The 17,856-nt window shown below is 38.0% G+C and overlaps 2 protein-coding genes and 1 long non-coding RNA gene across 4 annotated transcripts; 1 reads left to right on the top strand and 2 right to left on the bottom strand.

Annotated features, from left to right (window-relative positions):
- Nucleotides 1-2,147: 2,147 nt before the first annotated feature.
- Nucleotides 2,148-8,473, bottom strand: LOC119085359 (putative helicase mov-10-B.2). Its single transcript, XM_037195737.1, has 15 exons — nucleotides 8,059-8,473; nucleotides 7,778-7,950; nucleotides 7,597-7,712; nucleotides 6,683-6,831; nucleotides 6,460-6,594; nucleotides 6,242-6,392; nucleotides 5,861-6,168; nucleotides 5,684-5,796; nucleotides 5,426-5,612; nucleotides 5,016-5,359; nucleotides 4,768-4,947; nucleotides 3,094-3,199; nucleotides 2,767-2,884; nucleotides 2,561-2,707; nucleotides 2,148-2,484 (listed from the first exon to the last, which is right to left on the bottom strand). The coding sequence occupies exons 1-15, from the start codon at nucleotides 8,241-8,243 to the stop codon at nucleotides 2,305-2,307; spliced, it is 2,592 nt and encodes an 863-aa protein (XP_037051632.1). The 5' UTR covers nucleotides 8,244-8,473; the 3' UTR covers nucleotides 2,148-2,304.
- A 2,105-nt stretch (nucleotides 8,474-10,578) lies between these two features.
- On the top strand, nucleotides 10,579-12,915 carry LOC119085358 (DNA polymerase kappa-like). Of its 2 annotated transcripts, XM_037195736.1 has the most exons (5): nucleotides 10,579-10,590; nucleotides 10,664-11,056; nucleotides 11,128-11,243; nucleotides 11,304-11,665; nucleotides 11,731-12,915. In XM_037195736.1, the coding sequence occupies exons 2-5, from the start codon at nucleotides 10,748-10,750 to the stop codon at nucleotides 12,789-12,791; spliced, it is 1,848 nt and encodes a 615-aa protein (XP_037051631.1). In that variant the 5' UTR covers nucleotides 10,579-10,590; nucleotides 10,664-10,747; the 3' UTR covers nucleotides 12,792-12,915. The 2 variants fall into 2 exon arrangements, with proteins under 2 accessions (XP_037051631.1, XP_037051630.1); XM_037195735.1 differs by having other exon boundaries at nucleotides 10,588-11,056.
- A 3,467-nt stretch (nucleotides 12,916-16,382) lies between these two features.
- LOC119085357 lies at nucleotides 16,383-17,304 on the bottom strand. The gene is made up of 3 exons (XR_005089286.1): nucleotides 17,154-17,304; nucleotides 16,622-16,789; nucleotides 16,383-16,531 (listed from the first exon to the last, which is right to left on the bottom strand). It is a non-coding gene; the product is annotated as an uncharacterized LOC119085357 (long non-coding RNA).
- Nucleotides 17,305-17,856: the final 552 nt, after the last annotated feature.

The following is a 17,856-nucleotide window of genomic DNA, read 5'->3' as shown; positions in this document are numbered from 1 at the left end:
AAACCGGAAAATTCCTAAATTTTGTTAGTTAATGGACCAATCAGGAATGATGAAGCGCTAGGAACTGATATCTAATTTGCTCGATAATGATATATATCCAGTAAAGAACCAAAAAGTCAGATAAAAACACGTAAAATTCTCAGGTTCTAGAGCTAAGAAGACGATGGAACATCAAGAAGCGGGGTTCTGTATTATATGAATTTTGCTTTTGACGGCCATCCAAAAAACATCCCGAGCTATTTTTGTGGTGACCAGTATTCCATTCTCCAAACTAAATAGAAAAATAGTAATTTCCCGTCGCTATTCAGCCGTAGGAAAGTTCTGAATAATGTTGAAAAATCTCAGTTAGGAACCGTGGTAATTCTGACCTTTATCTCAACAACCAGAGATTTTCATTGCTTGACAAAACCATTCGTTTATTAAGATAATCGTATTACGTCTTATCCGTTTTAAGAAGTTTTTTTTTATGAAAAAATTGGGACGTTAAGACGACGGTACGGTTTTAGGTTTCCCTGAACTTTCCTTTCCAGTTGACTATTCTAATTTGAAGCTTACGATTTTTGCATAAAGATAGCAGCGTGATTAACCGGTTATCCAGATGCAGAGAGAGAAGTTTCAATTCCTATTTTGCCACATGAAATCTAGCAAGCTCTTCTGTCGTGTCTTCCAGATTCTGTCGATGAAATATAGTGGGACCTTGTTCTCGACTTTAATTAGATTGTGAAATTGTCTTCTTGAACGTGTTTTTCCCACCCATTCTAATCCCCAAACTTAAAGAAAAAAACATTCACAATTTCTACCGTAGGCTAGATCCTGCTCAAGTGAACAACCGTCAGAGAGTCAAACCTCTTATGTCTACGATGCTGTATAAGTAACGGCTAAATGCCCTACCATCATTCGCTAAGTACTGACAACAGCTTTCCTAAGATGAAATCGGTTTAGAAATGCCAGTGTGGGAGAAAGCATTTATTGGCACAATAAAGGTACTGCCCTTGTAACAAAGGTATACTTATACAACGCATATTCCGATATTCACTCTTTTTTTCGTAGTGATTAACATGATTATCCATGATTAACATGATTAACCATTGATTAACATCATTCACGATTTATTAACCAGTAATTAGTCGGTGATTAACCAATGGTTAATCAGTTATCAACCAGTGGTTAATCAGTGAGTAACCCAATACGTATTAAAACATCAGCATTGTTTTGTCCTGTTGTTCGTCCGCACTATGATTGTAAACGGTAAAACGTTTCGTCACGAATCGTAAACGGTAACACGTTTCGTTCGCCCTTCGTTGAATAAAAGAAATTTTTTCAACAATTTTGGTCAAGTCAAAGCAATACAACACTTTGTCAATAAACCATTTAAACTGACAGTACCCTCCCAGTCCATTTAAACATTTTTGAACCTACTGCGCATCAAGTTCAGTGTGTTTTGGCGTAATCACTCAAATTAGTACTTATCCGAAGAGTACTGATTGACCATGATTAACATGATTAACCAGTGATTAATCAGTAGTTAATCAGAGTGAGCAACCCACATTCATCTATCACCTAAGCCATTCGATGAATTAAAATCAAATCTCGAATTTAACCAACTGTAAACTGTAAACTTACTAAGCTATTTTATGAATAGTCTTCGTTTTATTAGTCTTAAACTGATTAAAAGAGTCTATCACAGATTTTCCATAATAACCTCTCCCTCCCGAAAAATGGGCCGTGCATTGTCCAGTCTCTGTTACCGATTGCTGACATTTTCCTAGTAAAACTTTGGAATTTTCCGGCTTACTTTTTGGGAAAATCATTATTTTCGACGACATATTGTTTTGTTAAAAAAAATTTGATTCACAAATTGTTGGTACTTGATCAGACTTCAATTAAAAAAAAAGAATTTTTCCGGCAGGAAGCGCGATTTATCATTTTCCAGAAAAACATTTAGTTCCACAGTCTGTCACGCTCCATGCTCCATGACATCAGAAAAGAGAAAAAGTTCGAAAAATGTGAATCGGGCGAGCTCGCTTTATTCTGACACAGAGTGCCGAACTAACTTACCATTTTTAAAATGATCCCTCCATTTGTCAAGTGCGTATACTGCATCCCAATTATTATCTTTAACGCATAAAATGATATCAGACACCCCGTTACATTTTGGCTCACCGACAACGAGGTACTTTAATAAATTAATTTGGTAAAAATTCTACACTAAAGTTATAAATAGATTCCTGTTAAGGTAAGTCAACGAGTGATGAACACAACAATTTCGCTTAAAACTAAAAAAAAACTGTACAAAAGTTATGACTAACAGCGATAATCTCCCACATTATCGGCTTCTTCATCCTCGCCTAATAGCATTTCCCCCTCACAACTTTGTGCTGCATAGTCGATGACCCTTCTCCAATCGGCATTTCTCATCAGCGTTTCCTTGTGCCCGATTATAATAAGCAGTCCCATTGCTCTGGTAATCATCACGTTGATGCGCTGAAGGCGAAAAAGCAAAGCAAAAAAAAAATGAATTGAAAACCGGTTTCGTCGACCTTCCGATTATTATTCATACCTCACGCTCCAGTACGAATCCCATATTTCCCTTCCGAACCGTTGATATAATGATGATGGGCTTCTCTTTTCCTTGAAATTGTTCAACCGATCCAACTTCAATACCGGTTAGTCGTTCAGCTTCCAGCTTCTCTGCGATATTAACACACTGAAATTGAAATTGCGGCAAGTTAGCGTGATGGAAGGCATCCAAAACACATGAGTTACTTGTCTCTTGTAAGGCGATATGATTCCGATATCAGTCTCTTTAATTCTTCTCGGTTGGCTTTCTAGCAGTCGCTGGACGTAATACATAACACTTTCAATTTCCATTTGGTTATACCAGCTGTTAAAAGGTGATAGAAGAATTTTATGTAGTCTTTTGCTTGACAGACCTTTCGGTGCGAAAGTGAGAGTAAAATTAAGATTTTTTGCGTATCACTTTACTAACAACTTCACTCTCACAAATCGAGAGAATGATTTACTTGCATTGAACCATAATTTATGATCAGCAATTTCCCATCAATTTACGAACAAAATATGCGAACGACTTACCTGACACAATCAACCATCCTCTCCGGATATCCCTCGATATGTTCAAAAAGAATCGGAACTCCTCGTTTCGGTAAAAAGTCCATTTCGGAGTACCATTTATAGTGAGCTAAAAACAATTAATTTATGAATTAATTCTCTGGTAATGTCATCTGTTATCGGGCAATTAGGTCAAAAATGAGCGATTGCCCTATAGATGGTGTCTGGATTAACTTTTTTCCTTTACAAGACGCATGGTAAAAGTAATGAAGTAATAGATTTTGTATTGAACTAACACTAGTCGATATGCTATAGAAGTAATGGATTAGAATGTCCAAGCCGATCCAATAAACAGTTAGGAAAGAAGGAATTTACTTTAAACGCAAAGAACTACCGACAGTCATATCATCTGTTGTCGATACCAAAGACAAAAATATAAACGAAAATCCAATGGAAGTACAAACCAGGTATGGTCTGTCCATACAGACCGGAGGAATTAGCGATTTCACATAAACAAACTCATCGTTCAATGAGTTTTATTGAAAGGTGAGTTTGTTTATATGAAATCGCTATTTGCTCATCTCCATACACATTTGTACATTAGACCATACCTAAAGAGGGTATTTTCATTGCGAAAATCGACAGTTAATGTGGTGTTACATGCAGCAAAATGATTTTGTAAACAAATGAAGTACAAGATTTTATATGAAACAGTTTTTGGTACAATGTTAACACTGCCGTTTCTAATAGCTTAAACACGCTAAACGGGCTCTCCTTGCCGAATTTCCAAAGTAAATAATAAAATAAGCCGTCAGAGCCTGCCACGAAGGGTATGACAGGGATGTTGTAATAATGCTCACTCCACGTTGCTTAATGTTAGAAAATGGTGCTGCAATTTTTGACGGACTCTGAGAAGTTCTTTAAAATTTGGAATGTTTAGAGTTTTCATAATGTCGAACCATAAATGGTTGCTGATAAATTGCCCAGGCGATTTCCTAAGCACGTCAAGTTAAAAAATTATTTTCTAGTGCTTCGTTGTTGACACTTTGATGCAATGAAGTGCGGAAAACATTTATTAATTCATTCAGTTTTCTAAAAGGGAAATTTGTTCTCCAACTTCTGTGCTTGAAAAATGGGCAAAAACATTTCTGTCGAATAAGTCAAATTAAACCTAAAGTTCACTCAGGCTACATAATTTGGGCAGTTGCAGTTGAGTTTGGTGACATCAACGATGTGCACAAATGACATAACCCTAATACGACGAATTTGTGTGCATATGTCTGGTCTATATTCAGGCGAGATGAAGCACTTAACTTTGTTCAGAAGTTCCGTTAAGCCGGAGGTCAAGACTGAACTTGTTATTGGCCGTAAAAGGCTGTCTCTCAACAAACTCTAAAAATCTGAACCTATCACGGGCGGCTATCATCTGTTATAGATAACGCCTTTAGGAATAAACGACAACCTCTGAGAAATGCGGGGTCTTTCATGGCAAAAAGCATGTTCAACAAAATGAAGTAAAAGATTTCGTTACATAGTTCACATTAATGAAGTAATAGATCAGATTTAAATATGTGAAGAACGCGCTCAATCAATAATCTACAATCACAAAACTACAAGAAACGACTCATTAACTCCACTGCATACAATTCCAACCCTAGTCTTATTTGGTATGGAGTAACAAGTGATGTTATATCTCACCTGGATTAGCCGAACTACGAATCTCGTGGTTGTAGAACAGTTGATTCGGTACGGCAACAAGCATCGGATGCGAACGATAATTGTTTTTCAGCTTTGAAATGAAACGTTGGTTGTACTCTCTTGTCCTGCTATTCTTCTGATACGTTTCACTATTGTACAATCTTAAGAACATCGACTGATCTAGAAAAGGCGAAAAAGAAATGCGTCAATGCACACCAGCCGGACATCTGACCAATATTTTATCTTACTCAATTCCGTCCTTTTCGATATGTTCGAACGCATAATCGGGCCGAGTTGCAGTGGATCGCCGGTCAAAACGATATTCGCATTTATTGAATTGTACGAACTACAGATGCCTACAATCGGCACCAATGTGTACGATTCGGTGGCACTTTCGCATTCGTCGATGAACAGATGGGTGAAATGATTTTTGCTGATGTGACCCTGTGCCAAACGGCCAGCAACGGTAAGCGTGCACACAACGATGCGATATTTGTAGATTTCATCCAGGCATGGAATTGATTTGTCATCGAAATTTGAATTATCCTGCAGTTGATTATCGCTGCACGAACGGCGTACGGATGTGGCGTATCTGAGACGGTTTACGGAAGAGATGGAAAATTCAAATTGATCGAACGATAAAAAGAGGGGATCTTACAGCCGCAAGATGTTGTATTTCTGTGTCACTGGAGTTTGATACTGGCTGGCGTTCTTCAGGAATGATATCAACTTGATGGATATTTCATCACACACCGTATTACAGCTGGAGCAAATTAAAATTCGATTTTGCGGATAGGTGAACAATTGGCAGACACTCTCAACAATCACTTTCGTCTTTCCGGTTCCTGGTAAAAGTCAGAATAGTTTTCGCTACAGAAAATTGAACCGCAAACTTTCTGTTCGACTAAATTTTTACCTGGGAAGCCAATTAACAGGTACGGATACGGATAGGCTGTACCAGCAACGATGTGCTTTACTGCTGCTATTTGATTGACGTCACTTTTGATTTTGGGATCGAAAAACTGCAATCTTTGAGAGAGAAAATTGAACGGTTAATTGATGGGTAAGCGGATCGTCCAGTGACAACACATACTGCGGCAGTTTCAGCTCTTTCCTTTCGATTCGATCTTCGGATGGAAAGAGATAATCGACGACATTTAAGTCATACGCCTCATCCAATGCTTTGCGTTCCATTTGGAATGTTAACCGATTCACTTCGAAATGGATTGAATAACGTGGTGACGGTTCGACGAGCGCTCCATTGCGTAGCTTCAGTATAATCTCATTCGACATCACTTTCTTCACATATCCACGAATGCGTACGTCAGCCTTGTCTTCGTGGCTCACCCACACATTGTCGCCTTTTGTGAGGAAAAGAGGACGACCTTCATCGACGCTGAGCTGTTTGACGACGAAGAAGGAAACGAAAATTAGACTCACTTTTCCAATGACACGAACCCCGCTAAGGACTTACTTTCACAGCAAACTCTCCATTCCCCCGTCTGACCAACTCTCGATTGTGTTTGGCATTGTTTTCTATTGCGAGCCGGGCTGTGACATCTTCGATTTGTACACTTAAGGACAGCATTTCAAAGTAATTGAAGCGATTTAGTCCCCTGTATTCACTGCGTTGCCGACAAAAATATTTTCGTTAGATTTTCGGCAGAGAAATCCATTTTGACTTAGAATTACTTGATTAAATTGTATGCTCGATTGTGCGGAATGATCGGATGAACTCTCGGTGACGGTGCTTGGAACGAGAGTATGCATAGCTCTTTTACATCTGGGGTCGGTTCATACCATGGTAGCGGCATTATTTTCAATATACTAGCGAAACAACGGACAATTTTAATGGCTTTTGTGGGTGCATTATGGGATTTCGTGGGAAACAACATTTTTGGGATATTTAACTTACTCAGGCATACGCTTTGCTTGTATGATTCCAATTGATGGATCGGCCACACCCTGCGAATCCGGTGGTGGTTCAGTATAGACTAGTTTGGGATCCACATACTCTTCATTGAATTGCTCGTCTACGGTCATGCGCATGTTGTCGATGTTTAACTGAAACAAAAACGGGATTTTTGTTTTATGGCACGGCTGGTAGCGAATTGAAATCCCACAATTCGAAGAGAAAACAGCTCCGGAAAGTCGTGGCCCAGGGCCGCGAAAGTCACAAATTTATCCGGCAAGTCAAAATGTCAAGTAAAGTCACGAAAACTCATACAAAGTTACGGAAAATCACGTCACGAAAGTCATGGAAAGTGACGGAAAGTCCCGTGAAATCAACAAAATCCAGAAAAGTCCCGGAAACTCTCAATTGACATTTTGAATCACGAAAAGTAGTGGAAAGTGACGTCACGGAAAGTCATGAAAAGTCAGGAAATCATGAAAATTCGGCGATATACGGAAAATCCCGGATCCATTAAAAAGTCACGGAAAGTCAAAGTCCTAGCCACCGTTTCTCGAAGTACATCGCTAAATTAATTCGTATTTCCTACGCAACCCCTGCTTTTAGGCATCGACACAGCAGTGCTGTGGCATCGACCATCGACAATATTTCCAGTTGACCGATTCGGAATCAATGAATTTCAGAGCAGTAGGATGGGTATAGCGCGTCATACGCTCACGAATAGTTTTTTATAGAATAGAAACTAACTGTTGGTAAGGCCGAAAACACACGAGCAATTTTGCGTTGCTGAGATCGACAATTGTGCAACGTTTTCCATTGTTTAGCCTGTGGTGAATATCAGATTGCAATAATTGTCGATCGACCAGCTCAAAATTGCTCGTGAGTTTCCGGGTCTACTTGTAAAACAGTCCCCTTACCTCTACGGAATAGTTCTGGATCCGTTCGCAGTGCTTCTGTACATCATCATAAACGATGACGAAGTGATTGTAACCACCCAAACCATATATGGGTGACGTAAGATGGTCCGTTTCACCTAATGATATCGAATGTTCCATAAATTAAACAAAAGGTCGTCCCATCTATGTCCATTATTTTTACCTTGCTTTATAACCAACGGAAATGCGCCTGGATTTAGCTTTCCAAATTGCATAATATCGTTAAAAACGCCGATGAATTGTACCGTTAGATCTTCGGCGGTGTTGTTTTTTATGTGAAAAATGAGCCTCGACGCAATTAATTCAATATCACATTTCAGTGAAGAATCGTCGTTTCTATAGTGTGGAAAAAAAGCAATTGATTAGCATTGAAATCGATATGGCTGCCACCATATTGATTGTATAACGAATTTGGCGGGAAAGTGAAAATTTTGAAAGATTTACCCCAAAGACTTCCAAGATGCATTACAATTCTTTACAACTACACTGTGCAAGTGTAAACAAAGATGGGCTCTTAGCGAATCTACATTTGGAAAATTTTTCCAACATAAGTAGCATCCATTTTTTTCTGCTTGATAACGACGATATTTTGTTCGGATCAGCGTACCAATATGCTCAGATTTAAGCATTTTATAAAGACAAAAGAATTTAGTAAAAAATACAAATAAATTAAATTTCTCTGCACTGTTTCTAATTCAACTAACACGCTCAGTTAATTATTTTGATAAAAACAATTAAACGAACAACGAAACTAAAAAAAATTAAAGTTGAACCGGGACAAGAAATAAAAAAATTTCCTTCCTTTCTAAAATTAGAACACAGATAGAAGCGCTTGGTAGCAGTGTTTCGAACGAACTGATTTCAAAAATGGAAGCGATTCGACCAAAAGATACAGCTACGTCGCACGAAAATTTTAATTGTTTGAGAATGGCGCGTAGTGGTTCGTTGCATTCGTGTGTACGTTATGCAGATGCCTTTGTTAAGAGCAATGAACCCTCTGCAAACTTGTAGTCTACAATTGGGCGGAGAATATTTGTTTCGTCTTCTCTGAACCAAAATATTTCTTTTGAAAAAGTAAAACCAATAAACCACGCAAAAATGTGTTACTCCACAGCACTGCTACTAGCATGAAAACTGAATTGACAAGTGTCAAATTTGGAGGCCTTAGTGATACGAGCTAACGCTTAGGATTGTTATGTTTTAACTCATCCAACGAAATGTATAGCAGAAACGCAGTGGCTACTGCGATTTCATCAGCCTCCGAATATTTTCCATGTTCGTGCTAGTAGCAGTGCTGTGGTTACTCTGAAAGGAAAAGTTGGTTTGTGGACGTTAACTTATCCCACTTGGAGAAAACTGTGCAGATTACACAAACTTACACAATCACCAAAGGTTTCTCCGAGTTGGATAAGTTATCATCCACAAACCAATTTTTCTTTAAAAAAAAAGATTTTGGTCCAGAGGAAAAAACGAATATTTTTCATCCCAAATGTAGGCTACAAATTTGCAAAGGGTTGATCCAACGCACTTCAAGCAAAAGTGGTACTCTAAATAGGGTACTGAAACTTGACAGTGCTCCTTACAAAATTTTACACTGTAAAAAGAGTGGGGATAAAATTTTATACAAAATAGTACTCTATTTGGCAGCTGTCATTAATAGTACTTTGTTTGAAGTGCGTTGGTTGATCGCAATATCTTTTTAAAAAAATCTTTTTTTTTTCAAATACGACTTTTGTTTCCAGAAGAAATGTGTTAGCTTTCAATAAAAACTAGATTGTTTGTGTCAGTTTCACCAGCAGTTTACTGAAATCTTCATTTTAAATTACAAAAAATAAACGACAAACTATAACGAATCAGGTTGTATGATATGTGTTCTAGATCAAATGAAGTAATAGATTCGATGTTAAAACTGTTGATAATCTTGGCAACTGTGAAATGTTAATTATTTTTTTTACAAATTATTTAGAAATTCTACGAGTGAAATTAAGGTTGAAATAAAACAGTTCAGAGCAAACTTCAGGATGAAATTATAGAAACACGAAAATAATGTTAGACAGAAGCAGGATACTATCCCAAGGATAGAGATATCTTAATGTTCTGTACTATGTCTTATGCATCCTATATCTATATTTGTGCTTCTTCGAGCATAGCTCTGCTTCGAGGTTAACGATGTGCTTGCAAAGCAAACTCTGCCGTACCTTACTTCCGTTGGTAATTATTAGCTCACTATTACTACCAATAGTATTTAGTATTTGATCGAAAAGTTTTCCTGTCGTTAAGTATCTGCCACTCACTAATTTCATTTCAACTATACAATTTCACTCTGAATGTACAAAATGAACCGAACTATAAGAAAACAAAGATATAATTCAGCCTATGACGTAATAATATATTACATTGCATGCTACGAAAGTAATCCATTACATGAGGTAATGCTGATCAAATCAACCTTCAATTGTGTTTTTTGAGCAAGAAGCTTCATTCTTCCAGAAGTTAAAAGTTAATATATCAGAGCCGAAGGCGAGGTATTAAACTACAATAATTGTCAAAAAGACGGTTACCGATCCAAGTTGCTCAAAAAACACAAATTTGAGTTTACGAGTAAAAAAAACTTGTTTCCGAATTAATGAATTACGTAGCAGCGTCCCAAGTATTCCGATTTATGGCCTGCCCGATGCGAAAGTTTAATATCACAAAGGATTTCATGTAAAAGGAACCGAAAATATTCTTCTTGTAATGGATCATTTCCGCAAGGGGCAAACTGCTACATAATGCTCAACTTTGACATGGGGTGGGGTTGGCAATCAAAAAGGTTTTTATTTTAAAAAGCATTCTCAATCGCAGACGAGAACAGTTGATTTGAATATAATTGCCGCCAGCAATAGTTAGCCAAACCACTCTACTACAATATACTGGCCGTCCATATTCTCCAGTTCACCAAATATAATAAGAAGAAAACTTATCTGGAGTTTTTGTGTCGAATTTCATAATATTTTGAATTTGCGTTTCGTGTGGAGCGGATATTTTGTGCGTATAAATTTGTGTTGAGTTGATATGCAACAAAGTGCGAAGCCAGGAATTATAGAAATTTGACTAGTTGGTGTCTGTTATTGGCGATAAATAAAGATTCAAAATGCTAAAATCGATCGATGAGAAAGTGACCGATGAAGTCCACGAATATCACCTGCCGCCGGTAGCATCCACCGGCCCACAAATAAACCATGGTGTTGGACTAAAGAGAATGGCATTAAATGACACAAAAGCTGGCATGGAAGGTCTTGATGTTCAACGAATCAACCAAATCATCGAAGAAGCGTCCAAAGGAAGCAAATATTACATGCACCAGCAGAATCAACAGGACAAACTAAATGTTCGCATACAGCACATCCAGGAATCGTTCAACAATTTGACCAGCGAACAAATTGTGAATTCAACGCTAGTGGTAAACAAAATGATGAATAGTCACGAGATCTTATGTTAGGCCTAATATGCATTCCGTCCGACTCCGTTTAGATGGACAAAATGGCAAAGAAAATGGAATTCGAAAGAGTCTTAGGTCGGACTATTGTTCATGTGGACATGGATGCTTATTATGCGGCTGTTGAAATGAGAGACGATCCCACATTGAGGTAATTCGATCGATGTCAAAGGTTACAGAGACTAGAGAGTCGGATCATTGTTTTCCACAGCAATGTACCCATGGCAGTAGGTGGAGAATCTATGCTGTCTACATCAAATTACTTGGCAAGGAAATTCGGTGTACGAGCTGGAATGCCGGGATTCATTGCAAGAAAATTGTGTCCGCAGTTGGTTATTGTTCCAACCAATTTCGACAAATACGGGAGAATTAGCAAGGAGATTCACGAAGTCTTCCGACTGTACGATCCGAATTTCTCGTCGGTGTCGTTGGACGAGGCTTATTTGGACATCACAGAGTATTTGGAGAATGAAAACGGTTTGAGATCGGACGCGGAAATGGTCACGGAGGAGGAAGTTACTCAAGAAATACGCGACAAGATCTTCGATAAAACCAAACTAACTGCGAGTGCGGGTATGTTAACTCCTTTCCCATAGAATTTGGTATTTCGCTTGATTCTCTGCCATTTACTTGCTTAGGAATTGCTTGCAATTGCTTACTGGCCAAAATATGCGGAGACATCAATAAACCGAACGGACAATACTATCTTCCTCCGACGATCGAAGCCATTAAAGAATTTGTCGTCAAATTGCCGATTAGAAAAGTTACCGGCATTGGTAACGTTACCGAGCAATTGCTGAACAGCCTCAACATATTCAATTGTGGAGACTTGTGGGAACATCGAGGCGTCATCAACCTTCTATTCAAACCGGCAACGGTTTCATTTCTGCTGGCTGTTTCATTGGGCATTGGAAATTCTTGGTTCAGTGTGTCATCCGATGCCGTCGATCAAAATCAAAAGTCGATCAGTTCGGAACGGACTTTTTCCGGTTCGAACACAAACATTGACCCGAAACTGTGTCACAGTCTATGCGGCGACTTGGAAAGAGAGCTCATTTCAAAGGACCTTAAAGCACTGACTGTAACACTGAAGATAAAAACCGTCGATTTTCAAGTGAAGACCAGAGCAGTACGTCTACTAACCGCCACCAACGAAGCAGATATTATTTTCGAGACTGCCTGGGGTATTTACAAGTCGCTTGCTAGTGAATGCAAGGACCTGGCAATTAGATTGCTCGGAGTTCGACTATCAAATTTTGAACAGTCGTCGGGTGAGGAAACAGATGACAATAATGTGTCCACATCTTTACAATCAACTAAACAGAAAAAACAGGGAAGAATCGATCATTTGCTGGTGAAGTTGAACACAAAGGAAGTTACGGAGAAGAAGGACGTACCGAGATTCGAATGTCCGATTTGTTGCACAAAATTTTTCGTTTACAACGGATTAGAATCCCACGTTGAGAAATGCTTGACCAATACGGCTGACACGACATCATCGCCGTTAGAAACTATTGACGATGGTGCTACCAATTCCTCAAGTTTAACCAAAAATAAACGGAAAAGTCCCAAGAGTAACAATTCGAACGATAAAAAAAGATCGAAAATCAATCCTTCGAATGGACATCGTAAAATAACGGATTTTACAATCAGTGGGAACAGTTCGGACAGCTTTTATAAAACAACATTACCGAGTTGACGCGCGGAGCGATGGAAATGGTAAGTTTTGTTGACAACGTTACGTTCATTAGACTGTGATTAAAGAAATTGTTTTCGAATTTTGTATGCGCTAAAAGTGAATAAAATCGAAACAGAGGAATGGGCGAAATAGTTTGTAATTTGACGGAGTCAGTAATTTATGCCGAAAAGCATGGTTGTGGTAGAGAGGCTGAAATTCTAAGCTCCTCGCTAATAGCGATGATATTTAATCAGAACGGCCATTGAATAATGACTAGATTCGAGTCTAGAATTTTGCATTGACTACACTCGTCTTAACCTACACTCTGCTACAAAAAACACACAAACACACTGTGTTACACAACGACGTATTCGAGATTTCCAGTGCTTTCCATTTTGAATTTCGACCGCACTTACGGTGTGAATTCCTCGAGTTTTGATGCATGACTCACTGATTCTTTGCAGTTCACAAATCGTTCTCCGTGAACACTCTGTACAGTGTTAACGGACAGCAAAGATTAATTGAATTTAAGTGGCCTTGAAGCCAATGTCAAAAATGTTTGAATGAAAATAGATCTATGAATTTTATATGTGGATCTGCAATGGCCTTTTCGGCTTACTGACTGAATGACATTACCAGCGAACAATTACATGTAACACAAAGAGACGTTATCGGTACTAAATCCAAGACTCAACCTAATAGCCGATTCAATCAGATGTAATTATAATGGACAACAACCTGATGAAGCGTGTTGCGGTTAAGTTTCGAACCCAGAACTGGCAATTCAATAATTAAATGTGAAGTCTTGACTTACCCACTGAGCTATTGAGTTGTTTAACTGATCCGAAATCACTCTTAGTTAACACTGTGTAGACCTAAGAGTAATTATACGGAGAGAGGAACTATCAAAAGCGTCGATACATACATGTATTGGTGTAAAATATACGAAATGCGTATCTTATACAAACTGATGTTGGGACCATATTTCGTCGTACAAACCTCTCTAGGTAAAATTACTCTTAGGTGCAGACGATCACAGCGAAAATATCGAAGACCAGTTAATTATAACTTGCCTTGCTGGTCTTATCATTGCATTTTTCCATATATTATTTTGACACATGCCGATGCCATTGATGGTCTGATTTATATTTGCTTTTCTCTCATTGAAACAGTCTATAGACTGTTGAGAGATAAGGAAATAAAATTTGGACCAGTTGTTTTACTTGTCTCATTCCCTTGACTGTAAATCAGGGTCTTACGAAAATACCCTAAAATGTTAGTAACCAAGTTCGTATGAAATGTTATGAAAAACATAATTGTTAGTAACCTTTTTCTCCTTGTAAACACGATAATTTGAGTAATTTTTAACCGATTTCGACAAACTTTGTTATATTTAACGCAGAATTAAATTCCCGAAATTAAGTTCGAAGATGGGCTATGTGGGATCAAGGATTCGGAAGTTATCCCTAAATAACAGGATCGAACAGGATTTCCCACTGTTGAACATTAAATCGAATCGGTCACAAAAGGTTCACTATGATTGAAATAGTTATTTACATAACTAGAGAGGAAAGTGGATTTTTGCAAAATTCGAGGTGTATTTGTGAGCTGAGAGAGTATTGTAACATAAGGATGCGTAAACTCGGTACACAATCGCATCCGTATGTGACAATACTCGCTAGGCTCACAAATTCACCGAGTTTTTTAACTTCCCTTTCAGGATTATTGTAGAACATCAATTTTGCGATTTGCGAACCCTAGTAGTGTAACTGGAACTAAGCTATTTTTAATGCTTTGAACCTCTACTAATTACAATTTACTAGAGCAAAGAGAACACACTGATTGTAGCAATTCGATTTTAATCGCTCGTGAATAATAATCTAGTCACTAGTTACGTAACTTTGGCTGAATATTTTCAACGGACTTTTGCATAAGCGTTCCTTGTTTCGACTCAATGATTTCACTTTGACTTAATTCCATTTTTTCCCATGTCTTCAAAATAGTTTGTGCAGATTTGAAATTTGCAGAAAATTATCAAAATGTATGACGTGCAAGCTTCGGTATGATCTCCCTGGTTTGCGTTTCAGTACGGAACGCATTAATCCTCAAATCAGATAAAGTTCAGTTCTAGCGTGCAGGTCGAACCGTAAGTCAGAGGAGCCGAATTGGGTTTTTCCATGGGATGCAAGATTATTTTTCTCAGCTTCAATCCGACCAAAGTCAATGTTAGATATCTGATTCGCCCTCATTTCATCGGGGGTGTTGCTTTCCATAAATTTTCCAATGAGGGGCAATCGCCACTATCGGAAAGTCGTCTAATTAAAGATGTAGCATCGACAATCTTTGCCTATAATAACAGAAGCACATGTCGAAGGCCTGAATTTAACCTGTCACTTGCTAGGTATCTCTTGAACGGTACGAGAGCACCTTGAAAAAAGATGCTTAGTGTAGCGAAACAATTGGCTGAAATCATGAAAATATGAAACTTTTTCATATGAATCGATAGCCAAGTCCTTATCGAAACTTCTACTATCGCTCAGTTTCGCGAAAAGCTGCCCTTAACTACTGCACCTATCAATGGGCATAATGTAACTTAAATTCACAGATCTTGTTCGCTCTTTACGAGAAAAATATTAAATTTTTCCGCCTACGAAGTAGACGTAACGAACGGTGAGCTGTATTCGCAATGGTTTTTAGAACTGAATCCGAAGGGAGAAATTCCGGTTTTACAAGACGAAACGCTTATTGTCCCAGAATCTGGTCGAATAATCAACTACATCGAGGATCACTATCAGGGAGGTAAATGGCAGATGTTTAACATTCAGCACGTACGGTCGTGCTTGCAGAAAACGATTCAAAAATCAGTTCATTTCTGGAACAGTACGCCAGAGTGAATCCAATTCATGCAGAGAACTTACAGAAGAGGAGAGAAAAGCAATTTTAGACATTAATCTGAAGCCAAAAGGAAGAATGTTAGAAAAGAAAGGCTAGTTTTTGGGTCAATTTCCGAGGTTTACTTTGAAGAAAGTATTTGATGAATAAAAGTTTACCATTTCGATGAAAACAGTACACTCGACTTCATTCTGGTATGATAAATTGGAGTAGAAAAAAACTTCAATAAAAACTAACATAATTTCAATTGATAATTAAATGTTTTTTTCTTGTTCCACTTTTCTGCGAGGTTGTTTTTGTGTAGAACGATAAAACTTCTTACGGTGATTAAAAAAGAAAGGTGAGCGACGCCGTTTATGACTGAATGTGTGGCAGTTGTAATCTGCTCGATGTTTGCTTTGTATTTTTATTGCTTTGGCTATGATAGAGCAGACGATGATGATTTTGCAGACAATGGGACGACATGGTCTTGATTGGAGTCATCCGAGACCAATGTGGCCGAAGGCGATGTGGTTGCCGAAGACGATGTTGTTGCCGATGCTGCTGCACTTTCATCGCCCCCCGTCTCATTCCCATCTGATTGAGGCGATGCTCGTGCTGTAGAAGATGATGCGAGTGAGTCAGTGTCCGTGTGCAGAGCGATAACGTCTTGATCGGATGATTCATCGCTTTCATTATTCGGTTTGGAACGAAATGATTTCAAAAATGTTTAGAACAAAACATTCAATGTCATCGATACAGCGATACAACAGTTCCATGCAATTCAATGTCATGTTATAGTGAATCAGTTTATATCAATCTATTTGAGCTTATAGATTTTACCTTTGATGGTTGATATTTGTTTAGCTAATCACGTTCATTCGCGAAAACTAAACGAAATAGTAAGTCAACGTCAAGATTTGATCAATAACATTTGTTGGAAAGTTCATCTTACTAAGCCGCTTTGAATGACAATGTACCTGTGTGTTTAATGTAGAAGAACCTGGTGTGGAACGTGATGTAGAACGATCTGGCATTTGTGATGTAGACGCACCGCTAGAATCATTGCTGGTGTCGTTGTTGCTGACATGATTCAATACACGAATGTTACACGTTCTGCGTATCATTCTGCTACTTTCATTTCCATCCTGAATTGAACGAAAATAACAGCAATGTTTGTCACATTCTATACATTGTTTTGCATGAAATGCTCTGAGACGAATTTGGCTATGCGATTCTTTTTTTCAGCCTGAAGATGGCTAACACCTTCATCTGTTGAATGGATTCAAATCGCTAGAGCGATATCTATTCAAGAGATTGATTTTCAACGCGCTATGCAGTGCATCCAAGAGTGAAGACTGCTGATGATTTCTTCTTGAATCAGTCATTGATTCAAAATATCCGTTCAAATGGAAGTAATTGTTTGTTTTCCTTTTAAATTGGAGTTAGTACTCAACCGCTTGAAGAGTAAGGACTGCAAATCTCATTTCTGTGGTACAAAAGGTAACTTACAGCGATATTAAAACATTCAGTGGCGACCGACCATAATGAGCAATCTCTCGTAAAATCACACCATTTTTGTATGCTTCCACAACCACAACACTTTTGATTCATCATAAAATTAACAGCCAATTTGCTTTATTTATCAACAATGAGGTAATATTATGTAATATTATGCCCACACAATGTGTCAAAAAGCAACTGTCAGTTGTGCCAACCCAAGTGGTCGTACAAAAAGTCTAACTTGTAATGATGGATTTATAATTGATTTATCGAAATATCGATATTTTGATAATTATCAAAATATCAATAATTATCGATTATCGATATTTTTTCGATTAATTACCGATAGAAAAGTGTATCGATTATCGATCATCGATAATCAAAATCATTATCGCCCATCCCTAAAGATAGGAGTAATACAGCAAATGTATGCGACCATTGTTACCACGATAACTTGAATAATTCTTGACCTATTTTCCAATTTTTTGTTGCGATCGACGCAGAATGAAATTCTCTAGGTTAAGTTCGTAGATGGAGAGTATTGAAGAAGGAAGATAGGAGTAATTCTTCACAGAAGTTTTTCCTTGTTACCACGATAACTTGAGTAATTTTTGACCGATTTTCAAAATTTTTGTCGTAATCGATGCAGAATGAGGTTAAGTTCGTAGATGGAGAGTATTGAAGAAGTCAGATAGGAGTAATACAGAAAATG

Source organism: Bradysia coprophila, unplaced genomic scaffold (genome assembly GCF_014529535.1).
Source record: "Bradysia coprophila strain Holo2 unplaced genomic scaffold, BU_Bcop_v1 contig_94, whole genome shotgun sequence".
Classification (NCBI taxonomy): Eukaryota; Metazoa; Arthropoda; class Insecta; order Diptera; family Sciaridae; genus Bradysia; species Bradysia coprophila.
Note: the sequence above shows the minus strand (reverse complement) of the source record. Positions and strands in the feature narration are given on the sequence as shown.

Coding starts and splice junctions, on each gene's coding strand:
- LOC119085359 (XM_037195737.1), bottom strand. CDS start 8,243: ATGCTTAAATCTGAGCATATTGGTACGCTGATCCGAACAAAATATCGT. Junction 5,797..5,860: donor AAAGAGCTGAAACTGCCGCA/GTATGTGTTGTC, acceptor TCTCTCTCAAAG/ATTGCAGTTTTTCGATCCCA. Junction 5,360..5,425: donor AAATACAACATCTTGCGGCT/GTAAGATCCCCT, acceptor AAACCGTCTCAG/ATACGCCACATCCGTACGCC.
- LOC119085358 (XM_037195736.1), top strand. CDS start 10,748: ATGCTAAAATCGATCGATGAGAAAGTGACCGATGAAGTCCACGAATAT. Junction 11,057..11,127: donor TTGTGAATTCAACGCTAGTG/GTAAACAAAATG, acceptor GACTCCGTTTAG/ATGGACAAAATGGCAAAGAA. Junction 11,244..11,303: donor AGAGACGATCCCACATTGAG/GTAATTCGATCG, acceptor TGTTTTCCACAG/CAATGTACCCATGGCAGTAG.